Genomic DNA, 23,623 nt, shown 5'->3' on the forward strand with positions numbered 1-23,623 from the left:
GGAGTCAGTCTATAACAAGGAATTAACCTTAACATCAAATGTTTTGGGCTGCCTTTGTTTAGACCTGGTCTTCCATCAAGAAGAATGAGAGAAGGGACCTTTTATATAGGTAGGTGGGGGTGACACTTTGGTTTCTGAACGAATGCTTCTCAGTTCCCAAAAACTCCCTGCAAGTAAAAACCTAGCAACTCAGGGGAAAACATTCTAGCTCCACCCATACCTTGCTATGTTATTTTTCTACTTACAGGGAAGTTTTTAGGCAATGTTATCTCCCACTTGCAGCCTAAAGTGCTTTAGCGTGCCAATTCATGTTGCAAATCTATAGCAGGCCGTAGAGGTCAGTGAAGCTACATTCCATGTTTATGTCAGTACTCAGGCAAAGCACTGAAAGGCACACACCTAAATTCCCAGCACTTGCAGCAAAAAGGGAAAAAAAGGGTAAACCCCTCGCTTGTTTTTGCAAGAATAGCCGGCATATTCTGTGAAAGAATATTCCTTCCCATTCTTCAAGACTCTAGACCTGGTCCACACATACCTCACAATGAGGACCTGAATGGATCATACCAAGTGTGGGAAGGTGGAGTACCATTTTCAATGCTCTCCTTTGTAAAACATTCCCATAAGTTAAAAAAAAAACAATCACCCTTTGGCATCAGAAAGGAAGATTCTGGTCCAGTTCTCTCATTTCTCTTCTGTGTCAAGTTCCTATTTAATAGGACAGCGTTCAAAAGGCTGCCCCCCCCTCCCCAGACACAGTCTGAAGTGGTACAGTCCATTGCATACCACCACGTTCTGCTGCAAGTGTAGACCAGGTCTGCTGAAGCTGCCTCAATAGTGCAATGGAAGATTCTTACGTGCTACATACTGTCTTGAAGTGATAACATAAAAGGTGGTTGGAATCGATGGTGGTTGGAACCAAAAACAAAACAGACCTGAGTTCAGCTTGAGCTGCCATACCTTGAAGATCCCAATCCAATCTCTGGCTGAAGGTTTCATGCCGGTGGGAAGGTTGTAGTGACATTCCACCTTGGTGTGAGGCACATAGTTTGGGGCCACGTTTAGGAAAGCCACGCTGGGGTGGGGCTGCACTTCTTCCATCTTGGTGGCCTTATGCTGCAAGGCAAAAGAAGGCAAGGTTGAGGGTCAAGGGAGGACTGAGTGATGCCTGGTCCTGGCACCTCTGCAGATGTGGGCTTTCTGGAGCAAAGGCAGACTCGGTCATCAAGAGAAGAAGAAGAAGAAGAAGAAGAGTTTGGATTTATATCATCCCTTTCTCTCCTGTAGGAGACTCAAAGGGGCTTACAATCTCCTTGCCCTTCCCCCCTCACAACAAACACCCTGCGAGGTGGGTGGGGCTGAGAGTGCTCCGGAAAGCTGTGACTAGCCCAAGGTCACCCAGCTGGGGTGTGTGGGAGTGCACAGGCTAATCTGAATTCCCCAGAGAAGCCAGAGAAGCCTCCACAGCTCAGGCGGCAGAGCAGGGAATCAAACCCGGTTCCTCCAGATTAGATACACGAGCTCTTAACCTCCAACGCCACTGCTGCTCCTCTTGCTGGACAAATATGTCTCAGGACTTTGGCACAGATCTGAGTAACACTACAGTGCCTCTGCATCATGTGGGGTTGGTTACGTGCCATAGGTCCTTTAAAACATTTTAAGGCAGGAAATGAATAATTTCCTCCATGGAGTTCCACCTCATTTTTATCCCCAAACGTTTTGGAGCCTCAAAATGTTTTAAACGAATGCCTTTTTGGAACGATCCTTTACGTTGAAACGTTTTCAAAAAGGCTTCATTTGCCTGTGCAGTCTCTTCAAGACATTTCCCACGCCTCTTGGCCTTTTCCTAAATTTCCTCCTTGTTGCCATTTTGTGAGTTCACTCTCTGTTCCTCCCTCCCTGTTTTTCCAAGCATTTCAACAGAGCTTTTACATTTTTGGGGTGGGGGTGGGAGGCCAACCTTCGACGGATGGACTGTGGAAGGCACAAAGGATTCCAGCACCCCGTTGTGAAGAATGGAAGCACAGATCGGACCAGGGACTCAAACAAAAAGGGGAGAAATCACAAAATGAACTGTTTCAAGGGGGTGGGTGTGGACATGAATAGTGGTAAAGGGGGACATTTAAACATTTCAGAGACATCTGGGGGGATTTGTGCGGAAAGCACTACAATTGAGTAGGGTTGCCAATTCTGGGTTGGGAAATTTCTGGACATTTTGGTGAAAGCCTGAGGAAGGTTGGGTTTGGGGGAAGGGACCTCATGGGAAGTAATGTCATACAGTCCACTTCCAAAGCAGTGATTTTCCCCAGGGGAACTGATTTATGTAGGCTGAAAATCAGTTGTAATTTGGGGAGATCTCTATGCCCCATCTGGTGGTTTGCAGGAAAAGCTACTGATAGTGCTGACACTCTACAGCTAAGTAATATTGTATTAGACATGGCCCACAAATGTACAAGCCCATCTCTGGGAAGACACCTGATAGTCATCACATTTTTGTCCTTCACTTCCTGCAGAGAGCTTTTTCCTTTCTCATTTTATCCTCACAATAATCCTGCAAGGTAGGCTAGACTGAGAAGAGTATTGAGCTCGAAGCCACCACCTGGCAAACTTCATGGGGACTGGAACCCAGGCTCCTGGATTTAGTTTAACATCATCTAATCATTCCACTCTCCTGGATAGAACAACTTTGCCCAAGCTAAGTAGGTCTGGTCCATGACTGGGTGGGAAACTGACGAGGACTTATATGCCAGCTTGAGTTTCACGATGGAAAACGAAAAAGAAGATCGCAGGTGGATTTTAAAGAAGGAGAGTGAGGTGGCATCATGGGAGAGGCAATGTTGTATGGTGGTTAGTGTTCTGGATCACGGCTGTGAAGAACCCGGTTCAAAGCCCCCACGTAGTTCACCGGGTGATCCTGGGCCAGAGAGAATGGTCACAAGGCTAAAATGGAAGAGCAAGATTGCCACACAGGTCACCCTGAGCTGCATGGACAAGGAGCGGTTAAAATCTGATAATACTCCAGGAGGGTGTTCCCAGAAGCCGATCGATCTTTCCCCTTTACTCAAAAGGTATGACAATATTTCCAACAACGCAGACTTCTGGAGTGTGGGAACGGAAGAAGAGCGAGCTGTCACACCCAGACAGGTTTCTCTCTCCAGTGTTGTAATTATCTGTTGTATTTCTCCATAACTATTTCTGTGGCCCCTTCACCGTACAGAAAGCTGCGCTCATCTCTGACTTTCACGATACCGCTGCGAGGAGAAGACAGGTTGAGAGAGACATGCCAGACGGCCGGCTGCAAGTTTCACGGGCTGTGATTTGAATCTGGGTCCCCACATAATGCCTTGAATGCTTCGGTGCATTTCCCTGCCAGGTTCCAAGAACCGGAAGGGTCTTGGTGGTAATGAAATTGGGTTTCATGTTTTGCGAGAATTCCTATAAATAGCACTCTCCGATTAGTGACGGAGTGTGAGTGAACCGTCTGGCTCAGGGGCCTGTAATGTTTTGCAAGAGCCAAGCTAAGTCCAAATTCAGAGCAAGAGATCAACGAAGAGCCAGCTAAAGAAAGGTTATTTGCATAGCTGAAGCTGTGCTACGAAGTGACATGTCGATTAATCATTTCACAGCCCTTCTACAGCCTAAGAATGCTTATTGCAAGCCCTTTATTAGAAAGCGGCATCTCTGAGAAACTGTGCAATATAAACGTTTGCTTGCCATTCCCTTCAAACACTGGTTGTTCTAGCATCCCATTTACCCTGCCAATATACCAGAACTTAAATACTTAATTTTTTTTAAAGAGCCAAGTTTGGTGCCATACCGAGCCAGATTTGGTTGCAAACCTCTGATTTAGCTGGTACGCTCCATACTGAATTTCCCAGCGTTCCCTGCTCATTTTCACTACAGGGCCCTTCTCTTGAAGTCCAAAAATGCTGTTCCAGGATCAGCAGGCGAGAGGAAAAAAATCAAGTCAGGTGAGATTAGAACTAAGGGCTCGCTGCTCAGCCTTTGTTTACATATTAGGAAGTGAGAACTTAATAAAGGTTTGTCCATTTCAGCAAGCACAGTTATTTCGCATTCCTCTGATTCTTGAGAACATTCTTAAGGATTGTTCAATGAAATAAGCTTCCAAGAAGAGAGCTTGCTCACCACTTCTAAACCTCAATTGCAATTCACTTAAAAAACACACACACACACTAACACTGTCCTAGAAATGATGTGCAGCCACTGGGGTGTTATGTACGTTCTGTGACACACTTTCTGCTTGCACTGGAGAAGACCCTGGCCAGGCCGTTCGTGACCTTTCTATGAAATGCACCTGTATTCTTAGCAGGGTTTGGTGGGGCGCAAATCAGCAGAAAAACCCAAGCAGTTGATCTACAGGAAATAAATGAGGTTTCTCTTCCTGTGTGTGTTACCAGATAGCATCTTTAAAGCACTGTCCAGACAACAGCACAACAGGAGTAAATTCACTCTCAAGGTGGCGAACTACAGCTTGGGTTTGTTCCAGCCTGAAGTTAGAAAAAAGCAAGAAACGGAAGATCGTTTGCAGTCAACAAAGAACATGCACAAAGGAGTCGCCCACATTTTGGAATGCAGCCTGGAGGATAAAACACAAGTCTATTGGCACCCTGAACATTTGTTTCAGCCTTTGTGAGTCAGAGCTCGCTTCTTCAGAAGCTAGGAAGAAGAAATAATGGTAGCAGAGGGAATCGTTGTGCAGTTTTTATAAGGAAAATTAGCTGGCACTTTAGCACACACGCAATAACAGAGACACAGGATGGAGAGCAATCAACAAGTTTGGTCTTGAAACTCCAAAAGCAACTAGGACAAACTCAAACAATGCCATCATCTCCAATAACCGTACTCTGATACATCTCTTTCAAAAAGAACAGCTGATTTTTAAATGCTGCTTTTCTCAGCCATAAGGTTTCTTAAAGTGCCTTCACTTCCCTGCAACAGCCAACTTGTGAGGTAGATGGGACTGAGAGAGTTCAGAGAAAACTGTGACTAGCCCAAGGGCACTTAGCAGGTTCCACACGAATGGGGATTTGAACTCGGTTCTCCTGATCAGAGTCTGCTGCTGTTAATCAATCACTACCCTAGTGTAGCATCTAATTGAGGAATGAATCTAATGTCCTGAACCTAAAGTCATGGCTGCAACATAGTCCATGTTTTAACAGTGAAGAACCTATTCCAGAGAAGCTTTTTGCTGAAACAGTTGTTAAACGGAAGAAGCTTCTAGCAGAAGATACCTTTAAAAAGGGATTGACATTTTTTTAGTCAATATATATTTCGCCTTTCCTTCATGAAAGTCAGTGGGGTGTTGTAAACATTGGGGTTTTCGGCCATTTCCCTGTCCAGGCAGCAAGTGGACCCAGAGTTATTTAGTTTCCACAAGATTGCTCCACCATTCTCCTTCAGACTATGGATCCAGGGCTACGGATGCTCTGGGACCCCAAATCCTACATAATGATTTGAAAACATGACTGGTTAACGTTAGAGCGGGTGTAGCAGAATGACGCAATGAATGGACTATGTTCCTGGTTTGAATCTCACCCTTTCTATGAAATGGCCTAGTGACTTTAGGCAAGGGATTTTGCCTGGGCAATATGGGGGAACAAGCAGGTGGCCCACAAGGAATCATGAAGAGGGAAACCATATGGGATTTCCCTTGCTTCCATGATTCTCTAGGTCAGTGGTTCTCAACCTGTGGGTCGCGACCCCATTGGGGGTCGAATGACCCTTTCACAGGGGTTGTTTAAGACCATTGGAAAATGGTCTTTTAATGTTTTATATATACCAATGTTATGGTTGGGGGTCACCACAACATGAGGAACTGTATTAAAGGGTCGCGGCATTAGGAAGGTTGAGAACCACTGCTCTAGGTTTTCTAGGGCTTGAGCAGGTCAATTTCTCTCCACCTATCTTGATTAATGCTCAGCAGCTCTCTACTGTCCATGTTCTTGGAGCATGCTCAGTCTCCATCTAACTGTTTTTAGCCATTGGGAGGACACATTTACATTTTAATGTAATGCACATGTGGGCCAATTACACACTGTGTGGAGAAAATGGAGGCGAGGAGAACAATGCCCAACTGGGCAGAAAGGCAGAGTACAAATGAAGCAAGTGAATAAATAAATCCCCACAATGGTTATGGGCCACTACCTTGTTTGGGGCTGGCCTGGTATACTATGCTGAGAGGCAGCCATTTTACTATTATAAATTTGCCAGAGGGGAGCCCCGAAAATAGATCAAAGGAGAACAAAATGATTCATAAACCATGTTACTCAAAATCTTTCCCACCACCAAACTTTCCCTACTTTCAGGTGCTCAAGGCGGCTAATAATTCCGTCTTTCAATACATCATACCTTGAGAGTTTTGCATTCTCCTATTTTTGAATGACCCCCCCTTTTATGGGTTAATTTATAAAGTCATGTTTTTCTGCACACCTTGTGAGCTCCCTAAAGATGTAGTGACCTCTGTTTCATCTGCGTGCAAACAAGTTTTCATCTATAACACTAGCTACTTTATTATTATTAGATATAGTGATAATACTGTCCTACTTAGCAGGGTTGTTATTCAGATGGAGCCAAGATAACGCAAGTGAAGTGCTTTGAGCGTTTGAGAGCACTACAGAAACATGGAAGTATAACTATAACAGAGTATTAGCCTCTGCCTCAGAAGGATTTAAGAAGAGATTAGATACATTAATATGAGGTAGATCTATTAACAGTTTTAGCCAGTGTGGGGAAGTTTTTACAGAATGCCAGACTAGGATCTGGGAGAAGTTTGCTGGCTGCCTCTCATATTAATCTCTCTCTCTCTCTCTGGCCCCTTCTGCACATGCAGAATAATGCACTTTCAATCCATTTCCAATGCACTTTGCAGCTGGATTTTACTGTGCGGAATAGCCAAATCCACTTTCAAACAGTTGTGAAAGTGGATTGAAAGTGCATTATTCTGCATATGCGGAAGGGGCCTCAGTGTGGCCTACCTTACAGGGTCATGGTTGTTAGGATAAAACAGAGGCGGGGAGAACAACCTTGTAAGTTGCATAGGGTCCCCCCACTGGGGAGAAAAGCAAGATACAAATACATTTTAAAGATCTTAAAAGCAGACTGGAACTTCCATATGCAGAGGCAGTGCACTTCTGAGTAGCAAATGCTGGGGATGAAAAACAGGATGTCTGTATGTGACTTCCATGCCACGCTACAAGAAAGTATCTGGCTGACACCTGACTGATGCAATGGTATATCTGTCCCAGCAAGGCAATTCTTGAAGGTGGCTTAAAGATCAAAGAAGCGAGTCTGAGGGTCTTCCTGGGGAAGCAGAAGGCCTCTTGCCCCGTGGAAACTGCAGATGTTTCCACCGAGTGTCCATGATCCCTCAAAGTCAACTTTTCAGGATTAGCTTCCTCTGCAATTCTTACAGCCCATTATGAAACCTTGCACAATGGGATTGTGCTAGATAATTGCTAGTCTACATGTTGCTGAGACTAGCAGCTTATCCCCAGATGCCCCGCCACGGTGACCCAGGCAGAGCCAAGCTACATGTTACAACGAAACTCCCACTGCTCTCAGCTGCTTGGGCCAAATTCTTTTTCCCGGCAGCGTTGGAGGGAAACACTGCGCTGCTCTTCCCAAACGGAGCGCCAGTCAAGACACTCTGAAAGACACCAGACGTGCCCGTGCACGATGGGGCAAAACAAACCAGAAATCCGATCTAAGTGGCAGAGGGTGAGACAGATTGAAGTAAAAAGCGTGAGCATCTCTGCAGCTTGCGCAAGGAACCCAATGCCTCGGTTTATGAAGAGGCAGTGAGCAGCTTCTTTGGAAAAGATATGAGTCTTCCTTAAAAGCATCCCCCCCACCCCTCCGCCCTTGGCTTCAGGGTTTGAGCCAGAAGCCAAAAAAATGGAATCTTGTTTTCAAGAAGCCAGAAGCTCCACGCTCCTTCTCCTGTAAACACAAGCCCGGTCTCCCCCAGTCCTAACATCTTATTGTTAGTTATACACATTTGGAGTGCCAAAAGTCAGAAATAATATCTCACAGTAGGGACGGTTAAGAGATGGCAGGCAGGAAAGGAGGAAAAAATGGCTGAGCTCTCAAAACTACTTTGAAAGTTTGTGCATGGAAGGATCAGAGGTAACAAGATCACCAAACTCTAGGGAGCAGCAGATTTATTTAAAGGGGCCTCAGAGAGACTCTTTTCTTGGTTTTCTCTACCCTCACCCCTTCTGGGCTGCCAGCTCAGACTTCAAGGCCTGATGAGGCCTGTTTTGTGCAGTTTTCCTTTCTTTCCCTTCCTAAAGATGGAATCAATGCAATATTCCAGGCCAAGACTCTGATCGGGGGGTCGACCGAGGTCAGGCTAAGAAATCACCCCCCACATCCTTTGCTCACAGCACTGGAAGCAAGTGTAGGTGATCTAGAAGGGAGAAAGTGGGTTCCTCCCCCCAATGCACCCACAAATCCTCTCCTTGCCTCCCCATCCAAGCAAAGAAAGGAGAGAAGAAGGAAGCAGAAGCACAAGGGTCCCTTTACCCTCCCCAAGACAGAAAACGTCTCTTACCCAGAGAGCAACCAGCTGTTCCACTAACCTTTTTGCATCAACAATAACAGCTCGCAAGCCAGCTGAGGGAGGCAGGGACAGGCCGGTGAGCAAGGGCTGCTGGGAGTTGTAGTTCTCTCGCCGCGCCCGGAGGTAGCAGAAGCGCAGCAGCGAGACCACATCTCCCAAAGAGCCGCACGAACCCCGGGAGGTCGCCGCAGGTTCTGGGTTCTGTAGTTTCAAAGCACGGGAGCCGCCAGGGAAAATGGTGCTTGAGAAACTCCAAGTCCCAAGGAGCAGCGCTGGCTGGGGTGGGAGGTGGAAGCCGTTTAATGGCAGGAGATTAAATAATTCAGAGGGGGGTTAAGTTTCTAAGGTGGGGGGATCCAGTATCTGTAGTTGGGGCCTTGGCTTTGAGTTGGGTGCTTCTAAGATAATCTGACCCATTTGCAAGCAGAGTCTCCTCACATGGAAATTGCGTGGAAGAACACAGAAGACGCAGGAATGCAACTGAGGGGAAGGGATGAGCATAAATTGCATTTTTGCGCATGCAGGAATGGGCACCCACCACCGAACGCATTCACTGATCTCCTCGTGCTGTATTTCTAGATCTTCATCACCCAGAGGCATCATGCAAGTGTAAATATTCCCAAAGGCATAAAGTGCGCAAAACTACCATTCCTGACAGGAATAGAGTGGACTTGAGTAGGATTCTGAGCAGATCTGTTTAGGATAGGACCGTGAGTACCGTTAGAGGCTGGCTTCTCAATTCGCCTCCAGATGGTGTGAATTCTCATCCCCTCTGTAAAATTGCACCATTCTCCCTCCATTTAGCAAAATTCGACTTGCATTTAGCAAGATTTAACTTGCAAAGGGTCTAAGGACCCGCCGTGGCCTGTTCGAGGGAGCTGCGCAAGTTTTGCAAAGCTCGTTTTAACTAGCTTGGAGCTGAGCCCTTTCCTGGTGCTGTTTTCATCTACAAGAGCAGCTGTTTATTTGTTTATTTACATTGCAGCCCAGTTTTCTCAATGGACTCAGGGCACAGAGTGTGTCAATACAGTCAACAGGTTGGGCGTTTAACAAACAATGAAAAGAGGATTGGGGTTGCAGATAGGGTTGCCAACCTGCAGGTGGCCCCTGAAGATATCCTGCTACTACAGTTAAGCTCCAGATTATCAAGATTAGTTCCCTGGAGAATATGTCTGCTTTGGCTGGTGGACTCTGTGGCATTATATCCTTCTGAGGTCCCTCCCCAAACCCCACCCTCAGGCTGCGCCCCCAAAATGTCCAGCTTTCTCCAATCCAGAGCTGGCAACCTTAGTTGTAGAACCAGAAATCCAGAGAGCAGAACAGAAGCAAACATATGCATTAAGTTGACACATTAAATGATGCAAAATTACATAGTAGGATCCAGAATACAGCAAACTATACACAGTAATATGGACTACAGCAGTGATGGGATTCAAATAATTTAACAACCGGTTCCGGTGGTGGGATTCAAATAATTTAACAACTGGTTGTTTACAAGCACCATTTTAACAACTGGTTCTGCTGAAGTGGTGCGAACCTGCTGAATCCCACCACTGGACTACAGCCCCTAATAATTTGTCTAAGTAGCTTTGTGAATCATTTTGTACACTGCCACCCCAGGCCTGGGTAGAAAGGCCTTCTTTAATAATTCAGTTCTGCATAGTTTGCAGCAAGCTACAAGGTGCACAATGGATGGGGGGGGGGGGGCACAAGGTGCAGGCTTCAATAGATAAGACACATAAATGGGCAGTTGCTGATTTTGCCCATTTTTAGGTTGGTGCCTGCAAAACCCCTGCTCGGGTGAGCAAAGCTCTTGTTATGGAGCTCAGGGGAAAGAGGCGATCTTGCAGATACCGTGTTTCCCCGAAAATAAGACAGGGTCTTATATTAATTTTTGCTCCCAAAGATGCGCTATGTCTTATTTTCAGGGGATGTCTTATTTTTCTGTGCTCTGTTCGTCGGGCATGCTTCCAAACAAAAACTTTGCCACGTCTTACTTTCGGGGGATGCCTTATATTTCGCACTTCAGTGAAACCTTTACTACGTCTTATTGTTACAGCGAATTGCCAGTAACAATAAGTGATTTCAGCTCAGCAACTTAATGAGGCGCAGGAAGCCGGCGTTTCTTCAAAGCCGGAAGGATTTTATTGCAAGTGATTTCTTGGCACAGCTCTACAAAAGGACCTACACATGGCTGTGCATCAGCCCCTTTTATACATTTCCCAGTAACCCAGAAAAGGGGTGTAGGGCAGTCCCACCCCCACAGTGCAAAACCCAGGAAGGGGGTGGTCTCCTTCCATCTAATACAGAGAAAATATCCTAGAACACCAAAGGGAGAAAACAATCTCTTTGCACATGCTGATGAGATCAAATCCCAGAAGAAAAGCTTACACCTTCTTGCCTGAGGTGGTTCCTTGGGAGTGTTAGACAAAGACAAGTTTAAATGATCCAATGAAATCTTGGATCCTGAAAGTAAGGATGTGAACAGTCCAATGAGCTTCTGGATCCTGAGAGTAAAACTTCAAACAGTCCAATAGCAAAACAGGGTGACATCTTCCAAGGCTGGGTGACCCTTGGGTGCTGGCAACAGATTCGATTAGCAAGTCCAAAGAGGGTCGTTGTTCTTGTCAAAGGGTCGGCTGGGCGTTGGTCTAAGCAGCATTCCAGAGTCAACTTCCTTGTTACTTAATATCAGACCTTAACTGGCTATTGCTTCTATTCTCAGACAAAAATTTCAAAAATAACATTTCTAACTTAAACATTAGGAAAACCTTAAAGGATAAACACACATACTTATACTTATAGGCAGGACTGTACATCTACCTACTGGCAGGGCTCGCTTAAAACTAATAGAACCTTAACCTAACTGAAGAACCTTATTAAACTAAAATCCTAAACTGCAGGCATAAACTTAACTAAGAGGAGCTTTTACTACATCCTAGAATGACACAAACACAAGGGAAATCATATAGCATTGGCACAATCATGCATATACATTCTTTGTGAACCTTATGAAGGCTTCTGAACCACACAAGTCTCTGCGTCCGGGCATGGAGCCAGTGTAGCCAGGCAACATGACTTCAGGAAAATATTTTTATTTTCCCATCGGTAACATTATTTTCAGGGGATGTCTTATATTCGGGGAAACAGGGTGGGAGGATCCAAACCACGAAGGACTTTGTACGTGATAGGCAATTCAGCCTGGCAGCTGAGGATCTAGTGGAACGGCTGCCGAATGGGGATATAATGCATGCTCTCTCTATTTCCTGATAATAGGCGAGCTGCAGCATTCCGCACCAACTTTAGAATTTCCGAATTGATTTGGCCGGGAGACCAATGGACAGTACACTGCAGTAGTCTAGTCTTGATATCACTATGGATTCCGGTGCCCAGATCAGCCGTTTCAAGCTAAGGGACCATTTTCACAACTAGAGTTGGAAGAAAGCCTTTTTTTTCCCCTGGCAACTGCATTAATTTGCCTCTTCAGCAACAGTGATGGATCCAGTTTAACTCGGAGGCAAGGGTCAGTCGTACCCCATCATGACGTCCGCCTTCCCAACCAGCCGGATTCGTTTCATTTTGTTCACTCTAAGTCATAGGTGTCAAACTCGTGGCCCTCCAGATGTTATGGACTACAGTTCCCACTATCCCCTGCCAGCATGAAGCCTACCAAAGGGTCTACCAAAGAGTCTGCCTGCAAGAGAGCCTGCTTACCTGCCAGCAGAACAAGACCTGGTGAGAGCCTGCACCTGCACAGGTAGCCTGGGAATTAGGGGCTGCACCATTTTCCCCTGATATTTTTGGGGTTTAATAGACCTGGGAAATTTTGAAAAATCTAGAAAAAACTCTGAATCTTTATGCCAGTATGGTTTTTTACCTGGCTTCCCCCCCCTCACCCCGAAATTTGAAACTTTTCAGATCTGTTAAATTCCAACTATCGTAGACCTGCCCTCAAGAACCAACAGACAGTCCACACACAGTGAGTGCAGTGGTTTAATGAGTACACAAGGCGGAGGCGTACTATGGGGAAAATGGCACCCAGGGCAACACCTGCTCCGGGTGCCCCCTGTAGTCGAGCCACGCGGTCAGCGTAAGAACGAGACGAGACGCGGAGATAACATCTGGTGGAGATCGCCAGCAGCGGGAGACCGGAGGTCCGTGTTCCTAGCGAGTCTCCCGTCTGCCGGTTCCTGGCACCTTTTATTGTTATTCTATCGGGGGCGTGTAGGAGGGAGGACCGGGGGGAGTTCCGGGAGAACGGGAGGCGGGAGGTCGGGAGATCATCATGTGATGCATGATCTCACCTGGCTACGTGCGGAGAGGAGCGTAAGCGTCTGAGCCTAATCCTCACCTGGGGGCAAGACCATTGTCCCTGCGCCCGGTGATTGAGCCAGACAGTTCACGACCCGTGACTCATGGGGGATGAGGAGTGGGGGTGCGGTGCGACCAGAAGGCCGTAGGTCCGTTGGCGTCCCAACGTTCTACTACGGTGCTGCTGGGTCAGCAGTGCATTACTACATCCCCCCCTCCATGCCCCCCCTGCACACTACTTACCTTAGCCGGTGGCGGTGGTCCTGGGCAGCCTGGCAGGGCTGGGCCTGCTGCAGGCCACCCCTCAGCCTGGCCTCGCCAGGATACTTCCTGCAGGAGCAGCTTGGTGGAGCTGGGCCAAGGGGCGGCCTATGGCAGGCTCCTGGCCCGGCTGCTCATTGGGTACAGGGGGGAAGGAAGGGTGTGTGGGGGCGATTTTGCACCCCATGTGACTGACCGGCTTGCTCCTGGGGACATGTGATACCACATGTCCCTGTGGCTAGTACACCCTTTACAGAACGCTAGGAACAGAGACAGTGACCTGCAAACTGAAATACAGGTCGATTCCCCACGGTAATTAATCGCGTGATACTCACGCGAAATAACCAGGTTTCAGGAAGAACTCCCCACTGCTTGAGTGACGAACAGGGATTCATCCCGTTTCTGGCGCTCGTTCTCCCCCTTATCCCGTGTCCTGGCAGAACCTGCTTGCATGTACAACTTTTCTCCTTAGCACGCTTTCGATCTAGTTTTGTGGGGAAGGAGGGGGGGTCCAATCCGTGTTTAAAATTCCCGCTGTGCAGCATGATGCAAGTCTAGCAACCAATCAGCTCTCAATGGCTTGTGCAGCTTCTTCCGGGGTTTGGTTAACGAAAAACTGCTTACACAAGTAATCGTCCATCCTCCCAAACGAGCAAAAACCCGCTTAAATGCCTAAACATTTAAACATTTATCCTTACAAACGAGCGAACCTCAGGTTCCTGCCCCAAAAAGGTCCCTCCCCAACACGGCATGCCAGCCAATCAGGAGAGATCCGCAAAGGAGGTTGCGTGGTGGTGGGGACTGCTACATTTCTGGAATCAGAGCCAGGCCTACATGTCTTCACTGAATACATGCTGCGGTGGGGAGGTTGAAACCCCGATTAAAAGGTGCGGCTCCTTTATGAACTTGGTTTAATCTAGATAGAATTTTCCTGTGGGGAATCGACCACAATGTTGCGGCCACAAGATAGCTCAGGTGCAACCTCCCTTTTAAAGCCAGCCTCCCATTTCCTAGTGCAAATAACCTCTGGGTTACTTTAGTCTGGCTCCTATAAGGACTTGGCTGCTAACCTGCTACTGTGTCTCCTCTGCTGTAACCCAGCACACAGCCTCCTCCTGTGTTGCTCCTGGGGCTCTGGAGACGGGGAAGGGGGAGTGACGGGTCTGGCAGGATCCCTTCTGGCTCATTGTGAAGAGGCTGAGCCTCTGGACCTGGTCCTGCAGGGACGAATGATTGGCCAAGCTCTGCATTTACAAGCAGTGCCTGGGGATCTGGAACCAAAACGGTTCCCTCCTCTCCATCTGAGTCTTCCTCCCAGGGGTCCACTGGTGTAATGCCCATTGGGCAAGGTGGGCAGGTGCCCAGGGCATCACCTTGTGGGGGGCATCAAAATGCTGGGTTCGTTTTTGGGTATTTTAGTGGTTTTTATTTATTTATATTTTATTTATTTTTTAAGCTTTTATACCGCCCCATCCCCGGAGGGCTCTGGGCGGTGTACAGCAGAGAGAAAACAATGTAAATAATTAAATTAAAACATTTAAAAGCAGCGACAACCATAAAACATTCCTAATAATATGATAAACTACTGTAAAATAGATGGCGTTCACTAATCTACTATAGTAATTTCGTCACCTCCCCCAAAAGGGGGGGCGTCCAGCATTCTAACCTAAAAATTCCCTCCCCCTTCCAAAAGGGAGGAATGGCGAGTCTGAGATGACAGCTGGCCCAGATGTCAGGGCCCGGCCCAAGTATCAGGGCCGGGCCAGGGGCGGGGGCACCATCAACGGCTGAGTCCTCCAAAGGCCCGGCGGAACAGCTCCGTCTTACAGGCCCTGCGGAACTCGCCAACTTTCCATTTTTGGCCTGCAGGGGGCGCAGTTTTTAGGCTAGCCGCGGCACCAAAATTTCAGCGTATCATCAGGAGACTGTCCTTATGCTACCCCCCAAGTTTGGTGAGGTTTGGTTCCGGGAGTCCAAAGTTATGGACTCCCAAAGGGGGTGCCCCTATCCCCCATTGTTTCCAATGGGAGCTAATAGGAGATGGGGGCTACAGTGTTGAGGGTCCATAACTTTGGCCCCCCTGAACCAAACTGCACCAAACTTGGGGGGTATCATTAGAGTAGTCTCCTGATGAGACTCTGAAAGTTTTGAGACTGTGCCTTCAGAAATGTGCCCCCCACAGCCTGCAACCCCCATTGACAGCAATGCAGAAAACTCAATGCAGAACAAAGATTCTTGGGCAAATTTCTAGGATGTTCCTGCAGGGGGTGCATTTTTAGACATATCAGCACCAAAATTTCAGGGTATCATCTGGAGATGATGGCACCCCCCAAGTTTGGTGCAGTTTGGTTCAGGGGGGCCAAAGTTATGGACCCTCAAAACTGTAGCCCCCATCTCCTATTAGCTCCCATTGGAAACAATGGGGGATGGGGTACCAGGAGTCCACTGCTTTGGACTCCTTGGCCTTAAACCTCACTGGAAACTTGGGGAGTCGCATAAGGACAGTCTCCTGATGATATGCTGAAATTTTGGTGCTGATATGTCTAAAAATGCACCCCCTGCAGGCACCAATGTCCTGGTGCAAAAAGAAATTTGGTCGTGGTGGAGTGGCCGCCCATGGGGGGTGGGGGCATCCAACTCAGGTTTTGCCCAGGGCTACAGTTTGCCCAGGGCTGCCTCGTTACGCCCCTGCAGGGGTCCCCAACTAGACTAGGCTCAGCCATAACACTAACCTGCCTCTGAGTCCACATGGACTTTGGGAACCCTCTCTCGCCCCTCCCTCTTCCCCTCCCTTATCCGCTGAGCGCTGCCTCCTCCAAAGTCCACATGGGCTCAAAGGTGGCAGGCAGCATTCAGTTCTCTGTGCCTGGCACCTTTGAGCCCAGGTGGACTTCAGAGGCAGCAGCGCTCAGTAGATAGGGGAGGGGCGAGAGGGAGGGGCGGGAGAGGGTTCCTCCCTTTTTTTCTGAATGGCCGCAGGGCCAAAGTGGCTCAAAAATGCTGAATAAGTCTAGCATTCATCAGTTTTCACTTTGGGGTTCCCTTATATTATCACCATTTGGGGGGGGACCCCCCTGAAAAATAGCAATAAGGTCTTTTTAAAAAAAATTGGTTCAGCTTTGCTGAATTCACACCCCTACTGCCAACCCCTTCTCAGCTCATGTGCTAGGCCTGGACCATTCTGATGTGTATAGAACCAGTTTGTATAACGGAACAAAAAAGATGGAGAGAAGAAATCGCCGACTCTACCCGCCTTTGTCTTTATAGGTACTTGGGGCCTCATACTGTAAAAAGCAACAAGAGCCTTATTGGGTTTTAAGCAGGAATTGAAGTACCTTGAGAGGGCGGTTTAAGAGTCCGCAGAGCCCCGTGTCAGCAGCTTTCTTACTAGCGTGGCGTGTACGTACGTGGGATGAGAGTGCACAAATGTGCGCGGGTGTGTGCATGGGGGAGGCACATGGGCACGCTGGGGCCGAGAGCATCGTTAGTCTGACATAAAAATATCGCCCCCGCCCCCGGCATGCTGCAGGCTGGGCTGCCGTTTGGAGAATAGTGACGCGGCTCAGTGCTAAAAAGCGGAGACCACTGCTTGATAGGGTACTAATTAGGTTTTTGATCTGGCTGGCTTGTTCGCTGGGCTCATTAGTGCTTCTGATGCCAGGCCTGGCACTAAAACGAACAGAAGGGGCTGTTGGCTCAGCAGTCCCTCGGACCAGTCTCGCACCTCATGCCAGCCCGCCTCGTCGCGCCAGGCCGCCCCTTGTCTCCTCCAGCCTGCCAGTCAACGGGATTAAAGGAAACCTGCTCTCATGAAGAACATTTGGGCAGGAAGTTTTGGGTTCACATAGAAGTATTTTGCTTTCTTTGCCTTGGTGCTGAGACAAGCCCTTTGGCGCTTCCCTTGTCCTTCAATTGAGAAGGAAGGTGGAAATCCAGAAGCATATTGCTGCTGTCAGAAGAATATTGATTGCAAATATCAGGTTCATAACTTGCCCACTGTTGAAATCCCAGCACCCCTGTTCCCCCTTTCCTTTCTTACTCCTGAAATTTGGGGCAAGGTCTGCCCCTGCTGAGCCAATGGCCCTTTCTGCACAAACCGTAACTTTAAAACGTTTTGAGGCAAAAAATGAAATGTTTCTTCCATGGAGTTCCCCCTTGTTTTTATCCCTGACGTTTTATTTCCAGCCTCAAAACATTTTTAATGAATCCCCTTTAAAGCGATTCTCTGGCTGAAATGTTCTGAAAACATCTTCAGTTGCTGTACGATCTGTGGACGACGTTTCTGATGCTTCTCTGCTTCCCTGAAGTTTCTCCTTCGTGACATTTTCTGAGCTCTCTCAGTTGCCCCTCACATGTTTATTTGCAGCATATCTGTTCTTTTATTTTGGGTGGGGGGATGTTTGAAGCATCAAGTATATGAGGAGAATAGAATGTGGCACGAGGCTGTGAAGCATTGTAGCATCGATTCAACACAGAACTCAAATAAAAAAAGAGAAAAATCACATAATGGCAGCCAGGAATTGTTTCGAGGTGGTGAGTGCAGACATACATAGTTGTAAAGGGGCCGTGGGGATTGAAAACATTTTAGAAACGTTTCGGGGGATTTGTACAATAGCAGATTGAATATCAGGTGACAAGTTAAGAGATCTGGATTCAAATCCCCATTCTGCTCACTTGGTTCCGTTAGGCTGGTCACTCTCATCATTCTAAGCTACCTCACGCTGGGTTGTTATTTGGATAACTTGCAGGAGACATAGCCATGTATGCTGACATGAGCGCCTTGGAGAAAAGGCAGGAGAAACACATGCTTGTCAATCTTATTTGCTGTTACTGTGTAAAATACCAGCTGCACTGATTATATACATCATAACTGTGATTCAGAGGGTCCAAGTATGTTGAAGGACCCAGGTTCAAATCTTCCCTCTGCCATGGGATCTGGTTGGGTGCTCTTGGGCCAGTCACACACATTCAACCTAGTCTACTTTACATGGTTGATGTGTGGATAAATGGAGGACAGGGGAATGATAGAACCTTATTTGGGGTTCCAACTGGGGAGAAAGGCTGTATAGAAAGGCTTCAGTGAAGTGTAGCATGGTGTGCCGTGGTGGCGAACCTTTGGCACTCCAGATGTTAAGGACTACAATTTCCATCAGCCCCTGCCAGCATGGTTAATTGGCCATGCTGGCAGGGGCTGATGGGAGTTGTAGTCCATAACATCTGGAGTGCCAAAGGTTCGCCACCACTGGTAGTGGTTAAGAGAGCCAGTGTGGTGTAGTGGTTAAGAGCAGGTGTACTCTAATCTGGAGAACTGGGTTTGATTCCCTGCTCTGCCACTTGAGCTGTGGAGGCTTATCTGGTGAACTAGATTAGCCTGTGCACTCCAACACACACCAGCTGGGTGACCTTGGGCTAGTCACAGTTCTTCGGAGCTCTCTCAGCCCCACCCACTTCACAGGGTGTTTGTTGTGAGGGGCGGAATGGAAAGGAGCTTGTAAGCCCCTTTGAGTCTCCTTACAGGAGAGAAAGGGGGATATAAATCCAACTCTTCTTCTTATAAAAGAAGTAAATAAGTAAATAACAGGATAGTATAAAATTGGTATCATTGGGTTATACTGCCTTGGGCTAACCGCCCCACCCAAACTCAGAGGCTGCAGCGTCAATGCAGTGTCACCTGGCTGCCTGCAAAAGGACTTTTTGGCTCTGCCCCCGGGAACACTCTGCTCCCCCCCCCAGCCCCGCTGGCATCTGAGCAGGACACCAGCGCAGCCCCAACTTCCAATTTTTGCAGCAGCGGGGCTGTGGAATGTGCAGCCATCAGCACATCTGCCCCCTCTGCTGGAGGAAAATTCAGGGAGGGTAAACGCACCGGCCCAAAGTTGTGCTGCTCCATAGAGCCCTTTCAACCCCCCCTTCTTTTAGACCAGGGGTAGAGAACCTGCGGCTCTCCAGATGTTCAGGAACTACAATTCCCATCAGCCCCTACCAGCATGGCCAATTGGCCATGCTGACAGAGGCTGATGGGAATTGTACCCTATTTATCAAGTCGCAAATTCAGTGTTACTAGACTTCTAACAGCCAGGGTGGGGTAGTGGTTAAGAACAAGTGGATTCTAATCTGGAGAACCGGGTTTGATTCCCCACCCCTCCACCTGAGTGGTGGAGGCTTATCTAGTGAACCAGATGTGTTTCCGCACTGCTACATTCCTGCCGGGTGACCTTGGGCTAGTCACAGTTCTTCGGGACTCTCTCAGCCCCACCTACCTCACAAGGTGTCTGTTCTGGGGAGAGGAAGAGAAAGGAGCTTGTAAGCCACCTTGAGTCTCCTTGCAGGAGAGAAAGGTGAGGTATAAATCCAAACTACTACTACTACCCCTTCTTTTGGAGGGGGCTGTAAGGAACTGTTCTCCAATTTAAGTGGCTTTTTCCATTGCAGAGGTGCCACTTAAGCTGAAGGAAGGTTCAAAGAATGCTTCAAATATTGCTGAGCTGAGGGTAGGTTACAGGCCAATTTCTTTCTTTTTTTCTTGTCAAATTTTATTAGAACACTTACAAAAACCAAAGAAAAAGATCACAAACTTTTTAAAAAGAACATTTTAGTATAAGGATTCCCAATTTCATCTACATTGAGTATTAACAATAAAAAATGAATACCCTGACTTTCTAACCACATAGTTAAGATTCCAATTTAATAACCACTACTGATAATTAACATACTTTTCCCTGTTAGGTCTTATATTAATAATCCATTAATCTTCAAAACCACTAATGATCATTTTTACTTTGTTCTATTTATCCCAAATAATCCGTCAATGGTTTCCAATTGTCCAAAAATTTAACCAAGCTCCTTTCTTTAAGAAATATTGAGTTTGGCAATCTCCACCAACTTCAAAACCTTCACCCACCATTCTCCTGTTGCAGGTATATCTGAAGGTTTCCATTTTTGCGTATATAAAACAAAGTTGCATGCTATTTCTCCACAGCCCTTCCATGGTAGGCAGAGGTTTAAGCTTGTTTAGAGCATGATAATTGGAAGAATCTTATGTCTTAAGCTGCCACGAATTGCAGATTGGAAATGTGGAAGCAGAGGCGTAGCTAGGGAAAATGGAGCCCAGGGCGACATCTTAGTTTTTCACACACCCCTGGGCCCCGTCTTCCCCTGCACCACACTTACCTCCAGGGCAGCGTGCTGCCTTCCATTCTCCTGGGCCCATCTCTCTGCGGCTCAGGGATCGGCTGGGGAGCTTTTGGGGGCAGGACCACAGCCCAGCCAGCCCACAGACTGGGGGAAAGCCCATGGCCTAGTCCCTTGGACCTGCTGGGGAGCTTTTGGAGGCAGGGCTGCACGTGGTGCTGAGGCACAGCTATGCCCCTCCTCCTTCCTGGAACTGCAGAGGGCAATTTTCTGGGGGGGGGGCTGTGACTTCATGGGGGTCACCTGGGGCGCTTGTCCCCGGATATCCCCGTAGCAGCTATGCCTATGTGTGGAAGCCATAAATGTTCCATGTACTGGAGATCACAATGAAAAGGGGAGCATTAGAATGGCTTTGCTGGATGAGGTGAAGGATTCTTATTTACAACTCCCAGCATGCACCGGCTCCCGTCTTTTTCCAACAAGAGTGGGAAAACAAACTGAGAAGCTGCATCCCACCGGAGCTTCACGGCCAATGAGAGGCCAGAGACTGGACAGGGGGAGAAAGCTGATTGGTTGTTGTTGAGTTCAGAAATAAATACTGGAACTGAGGACACGAATCCTCAGTTCCAGCACCCTGTATTTAGGGTGACGCAAGTCAATAAGTTAACTTCTTTAAGTTAACTGCATTTGAGCGTGTTTAGCCTTACACTGCCTAGGCTAGAAAAGGTTTCCAGAAATGGGCCAACAACCTGAGGGAGCTTTTGTGGGGTGGAGTGTGGGGACGGACAACATTGCTGATGCAGCCCAGTAACTCCTGTGAGTGTGGAGGGGGCAAAAGCTGAGATCATTTTAAGTTTTGGGATAGGACATCACATTGCAACATTCTAGGAATTTCCAATAGATATTTGAAAGTTCTTAGAGTGTCATGAGGTCACTTTCAGTTTTGCAACCAGAAGTGATGTCCCCACATCAGTTGATGACGTCCCCCTCCCCGCTCCATTGAATAAGGATGGGGTACAGAGAGCATTGGCTGGTGGTTGCCCAGTGGAACAATCTGACTTCCAAGTGATGACCTGGAAGTGATGTCACTATGTTAGGTATGCTCTAGGAAATTCCCCAATCTCTATGGTAAAGACTGTACAGATTGGAGATTATTCTTAGACCATCATAGATGCAGTGACTGGAAGTGACATCACTGTTTCTGTGTCATCATTTCTTCCCTCTTGTTTTCACCCACTGCTAAACTGCCTGAGAGCAGGCTTGCCCTAGACTGTCAGCCCTACACTGGAGGAAGACTTGAAACTTTGCTCCGAAATGTGGTTGGACACAGGCTATTGTCCACGTATGTGCTTGATTGGCTTCACCAGAGACAGTTCTGTGAAACTTTAAAAGGCCTCCATATTGCTGGCACACTCCTGGTTGTGGCAGCTGGTCTGAGCAGACGGGCCAGTTGCAGCCTGTTTTGGCTGGGCTGTGCGAGTGTGGTGAAAGCCAGATGGAACCCATGTCACAAGCCAGGCCTTATTGCTGGGGTAAAACTGACAGCAATGACTGCGGAATGAGACTGTGTACGCATGCATGTGATTCGGTGAGACAGGCACCGTTACAGGTGGGATGTTTGTGTTACAGATTCCACCAAACGAAAGGCCGAACCATATCAACCGAAAAAAACACAATGAGATTTGGAGCCAAGGGGATTTTGCAGACGGCAGTCTGAATTTTTCACCTTGCACCCAAATTAGGACTGAAGGGAGCTTTTGTTTGGTGTGACAGGGTTTCCAATGCCCAGGTGGGGCCTGGACTTTTCCCAGAATGACAGCTGATCTCCAGGCTACAGTGATCAGATTCCCTGGAGAAAATGGCGGCTTTGGATGCCGACTCTATTGAATTATACACTGTTGATATATCCCTCCCCAGCCTCCAGTCCCAACTCTCAGGCCTTTCCCAACCTAGAAAAGCAGTCCTGTAACTAGCAAGGACCATATTTGTTTAGGGAGAGGGTCCAAGGGACAGCTAGCTTGATCCCCCAGCAGAGGTCGAAGCCTGTTCTGAAAGGCTCACCTCATACTGAGAAACGCTGATACCAGTGGTCACAATATGTTTTTTTCTTCCTTGGCAAAAGATAAAACTTCACAAGAGCTGAGCCGCTCAAGAAAAGCCGATTCCTTATGATAAGGCTCGACTTTTTGTGCCAATAATCAATTCAAATAATGGAGAAGATAAACCTGGCATATTTATTCAGATCTATAAAAGTCTGTTTTTCACACAGTCCTATGTGTGAGTGACCTTTTAAAAATCGACTACATCACTTTAAAATTGTCCCCCCCTCCAGCCTACGTTTATAGGCTTTATTGTTCTTGTGAGGCTTTTCAGGGACGTGGCCCTCTCTGCGCAATTCAGAATTGCTTCTGGCTGCCCTGAGATATAAATCAGAACAAATAAACCACTAAATAAAAGATGACAATAAAAGGGCATTTTAAATGTTTTGGCTTTTAATAGTTCTTTAATAATCTGATATGAATGAAGTTGGTTATTGTCCTGAGATGTATTGATTTTGCTTCCAGCATGAATCAGGGGAAGGAGGCCAGATCATACCCTGAGAGCATATGAGGGAGCTTAGCAGCTGAGGCTAAATAGACCTGGCCTTCTGGTCAGATGCTCTGAGCACCCTGGAAGAAGAGCAGGGGACAAGTTGAGTGAGAATGTCCACACACAGGATTTTGTTCAACCTGACCCTTGTTCTGGAGCAGGGCTTTTCAGATCACCCATGCAATGTTATCCTGCACTCATGCTCTTTCGATGTGTGATGGTTAGAGTGTCAGGTGAGGATCTGGGAGGCCCAGGTTCGAATCCCCGCTCTGCCATGAAAGCTCACAGGGTGACTTTGGGTCAGTGACACAGGGGTGCAGCTACCTAAAATGGCACCCAGGGCAAGCACTGAAATTGTGTCCCCCCCACACCTGGATTACACTGCCCCAGCGTGGCCCCCACAGCCCTTCCTGGGGCAGCAGAGTCTGGTGTGTGGGGGGAGTTAACTAAAAGGACTTGGCTTGTCTCCTGTGGAATCCAAGTCCTTTTAGTTAAGTCCATGGTGGAGTGGGGGTGGAGAACAGCAAGGCAGGCGGTTGGGAGGAGAGTGTGGGGGTGATGACAAGGCCAGGGAGGATGCCCCTTCCTTGGCCTTATCTTCTCCACCCCCAGTCCCTTCCCAGCTACTTACCTTGCGCTAAATTAAATGTAACTGAAGCAGGCTTTGGTGGCAGAAGGAGGAGAAATGTGGCAGAAGGAGAAGTGTCTCCCTCCCCGCCACCGAAGCCTGAAGACTGCTGTACTTTCATTTAA

The 23,623-nt window shown here is 47.6% G+C and overlaps 1 protein-coding gene across 3 annotated transcripts in view; it reads right to left on the bottom strand.

Moving 5' to 3' along the window:
* The window catches only part of CALCOCO1 (calcium binding and coiled-coil domain 1), a 30,650-nt gene extending 21,967 nt beyond the window's left edge, over positions 1 to 8,683 (bottom strand). For 2 of the 3 annotated variants that reach the window (XM_048489734.1, XM_048489736.1), the window contains exons 1-2: positions 8,598 to 8,683; positions 958 to 1,113 (exon numbers count right to left, since the gene is read on the bottom strand). In XM_048489734.1, the coding sequence (XP_048345691.1) occupies positions 958 to 1,098 (141 nt within the window). In that variant the 5' untranslated portion in view covers positions 1,099 to 1,113; positions 8,598 to 8,683. Of the gene's footprint in view, positions 1 to 957; positions 1,114 to 8,569 lie in introns of all 3 variants that reach the window. The other variant, XM_048489735.1, reaches the window with a different exon arrangement.
* Positions 8,684 to 23,623: the final 14,940 nt, after the last annotated feature.

The sequence above is a fragment of the Sphaerodactylus townsendi genome, linkage group LG03, assembly GCF_021028975.2.
Source record: "Sphaerodactylus townsendi isolate TG3544 linkage group LG03, MPM_Stown_v2.3, whole genome shotgun sequence".
Lineage (NCBI taxonomy): Eukaryota > Metazoa > Chordata > Lepidosauria > Squamata > Sphaerodactylidae > Sphaerodactylus > Sphaerodactylus townsendi.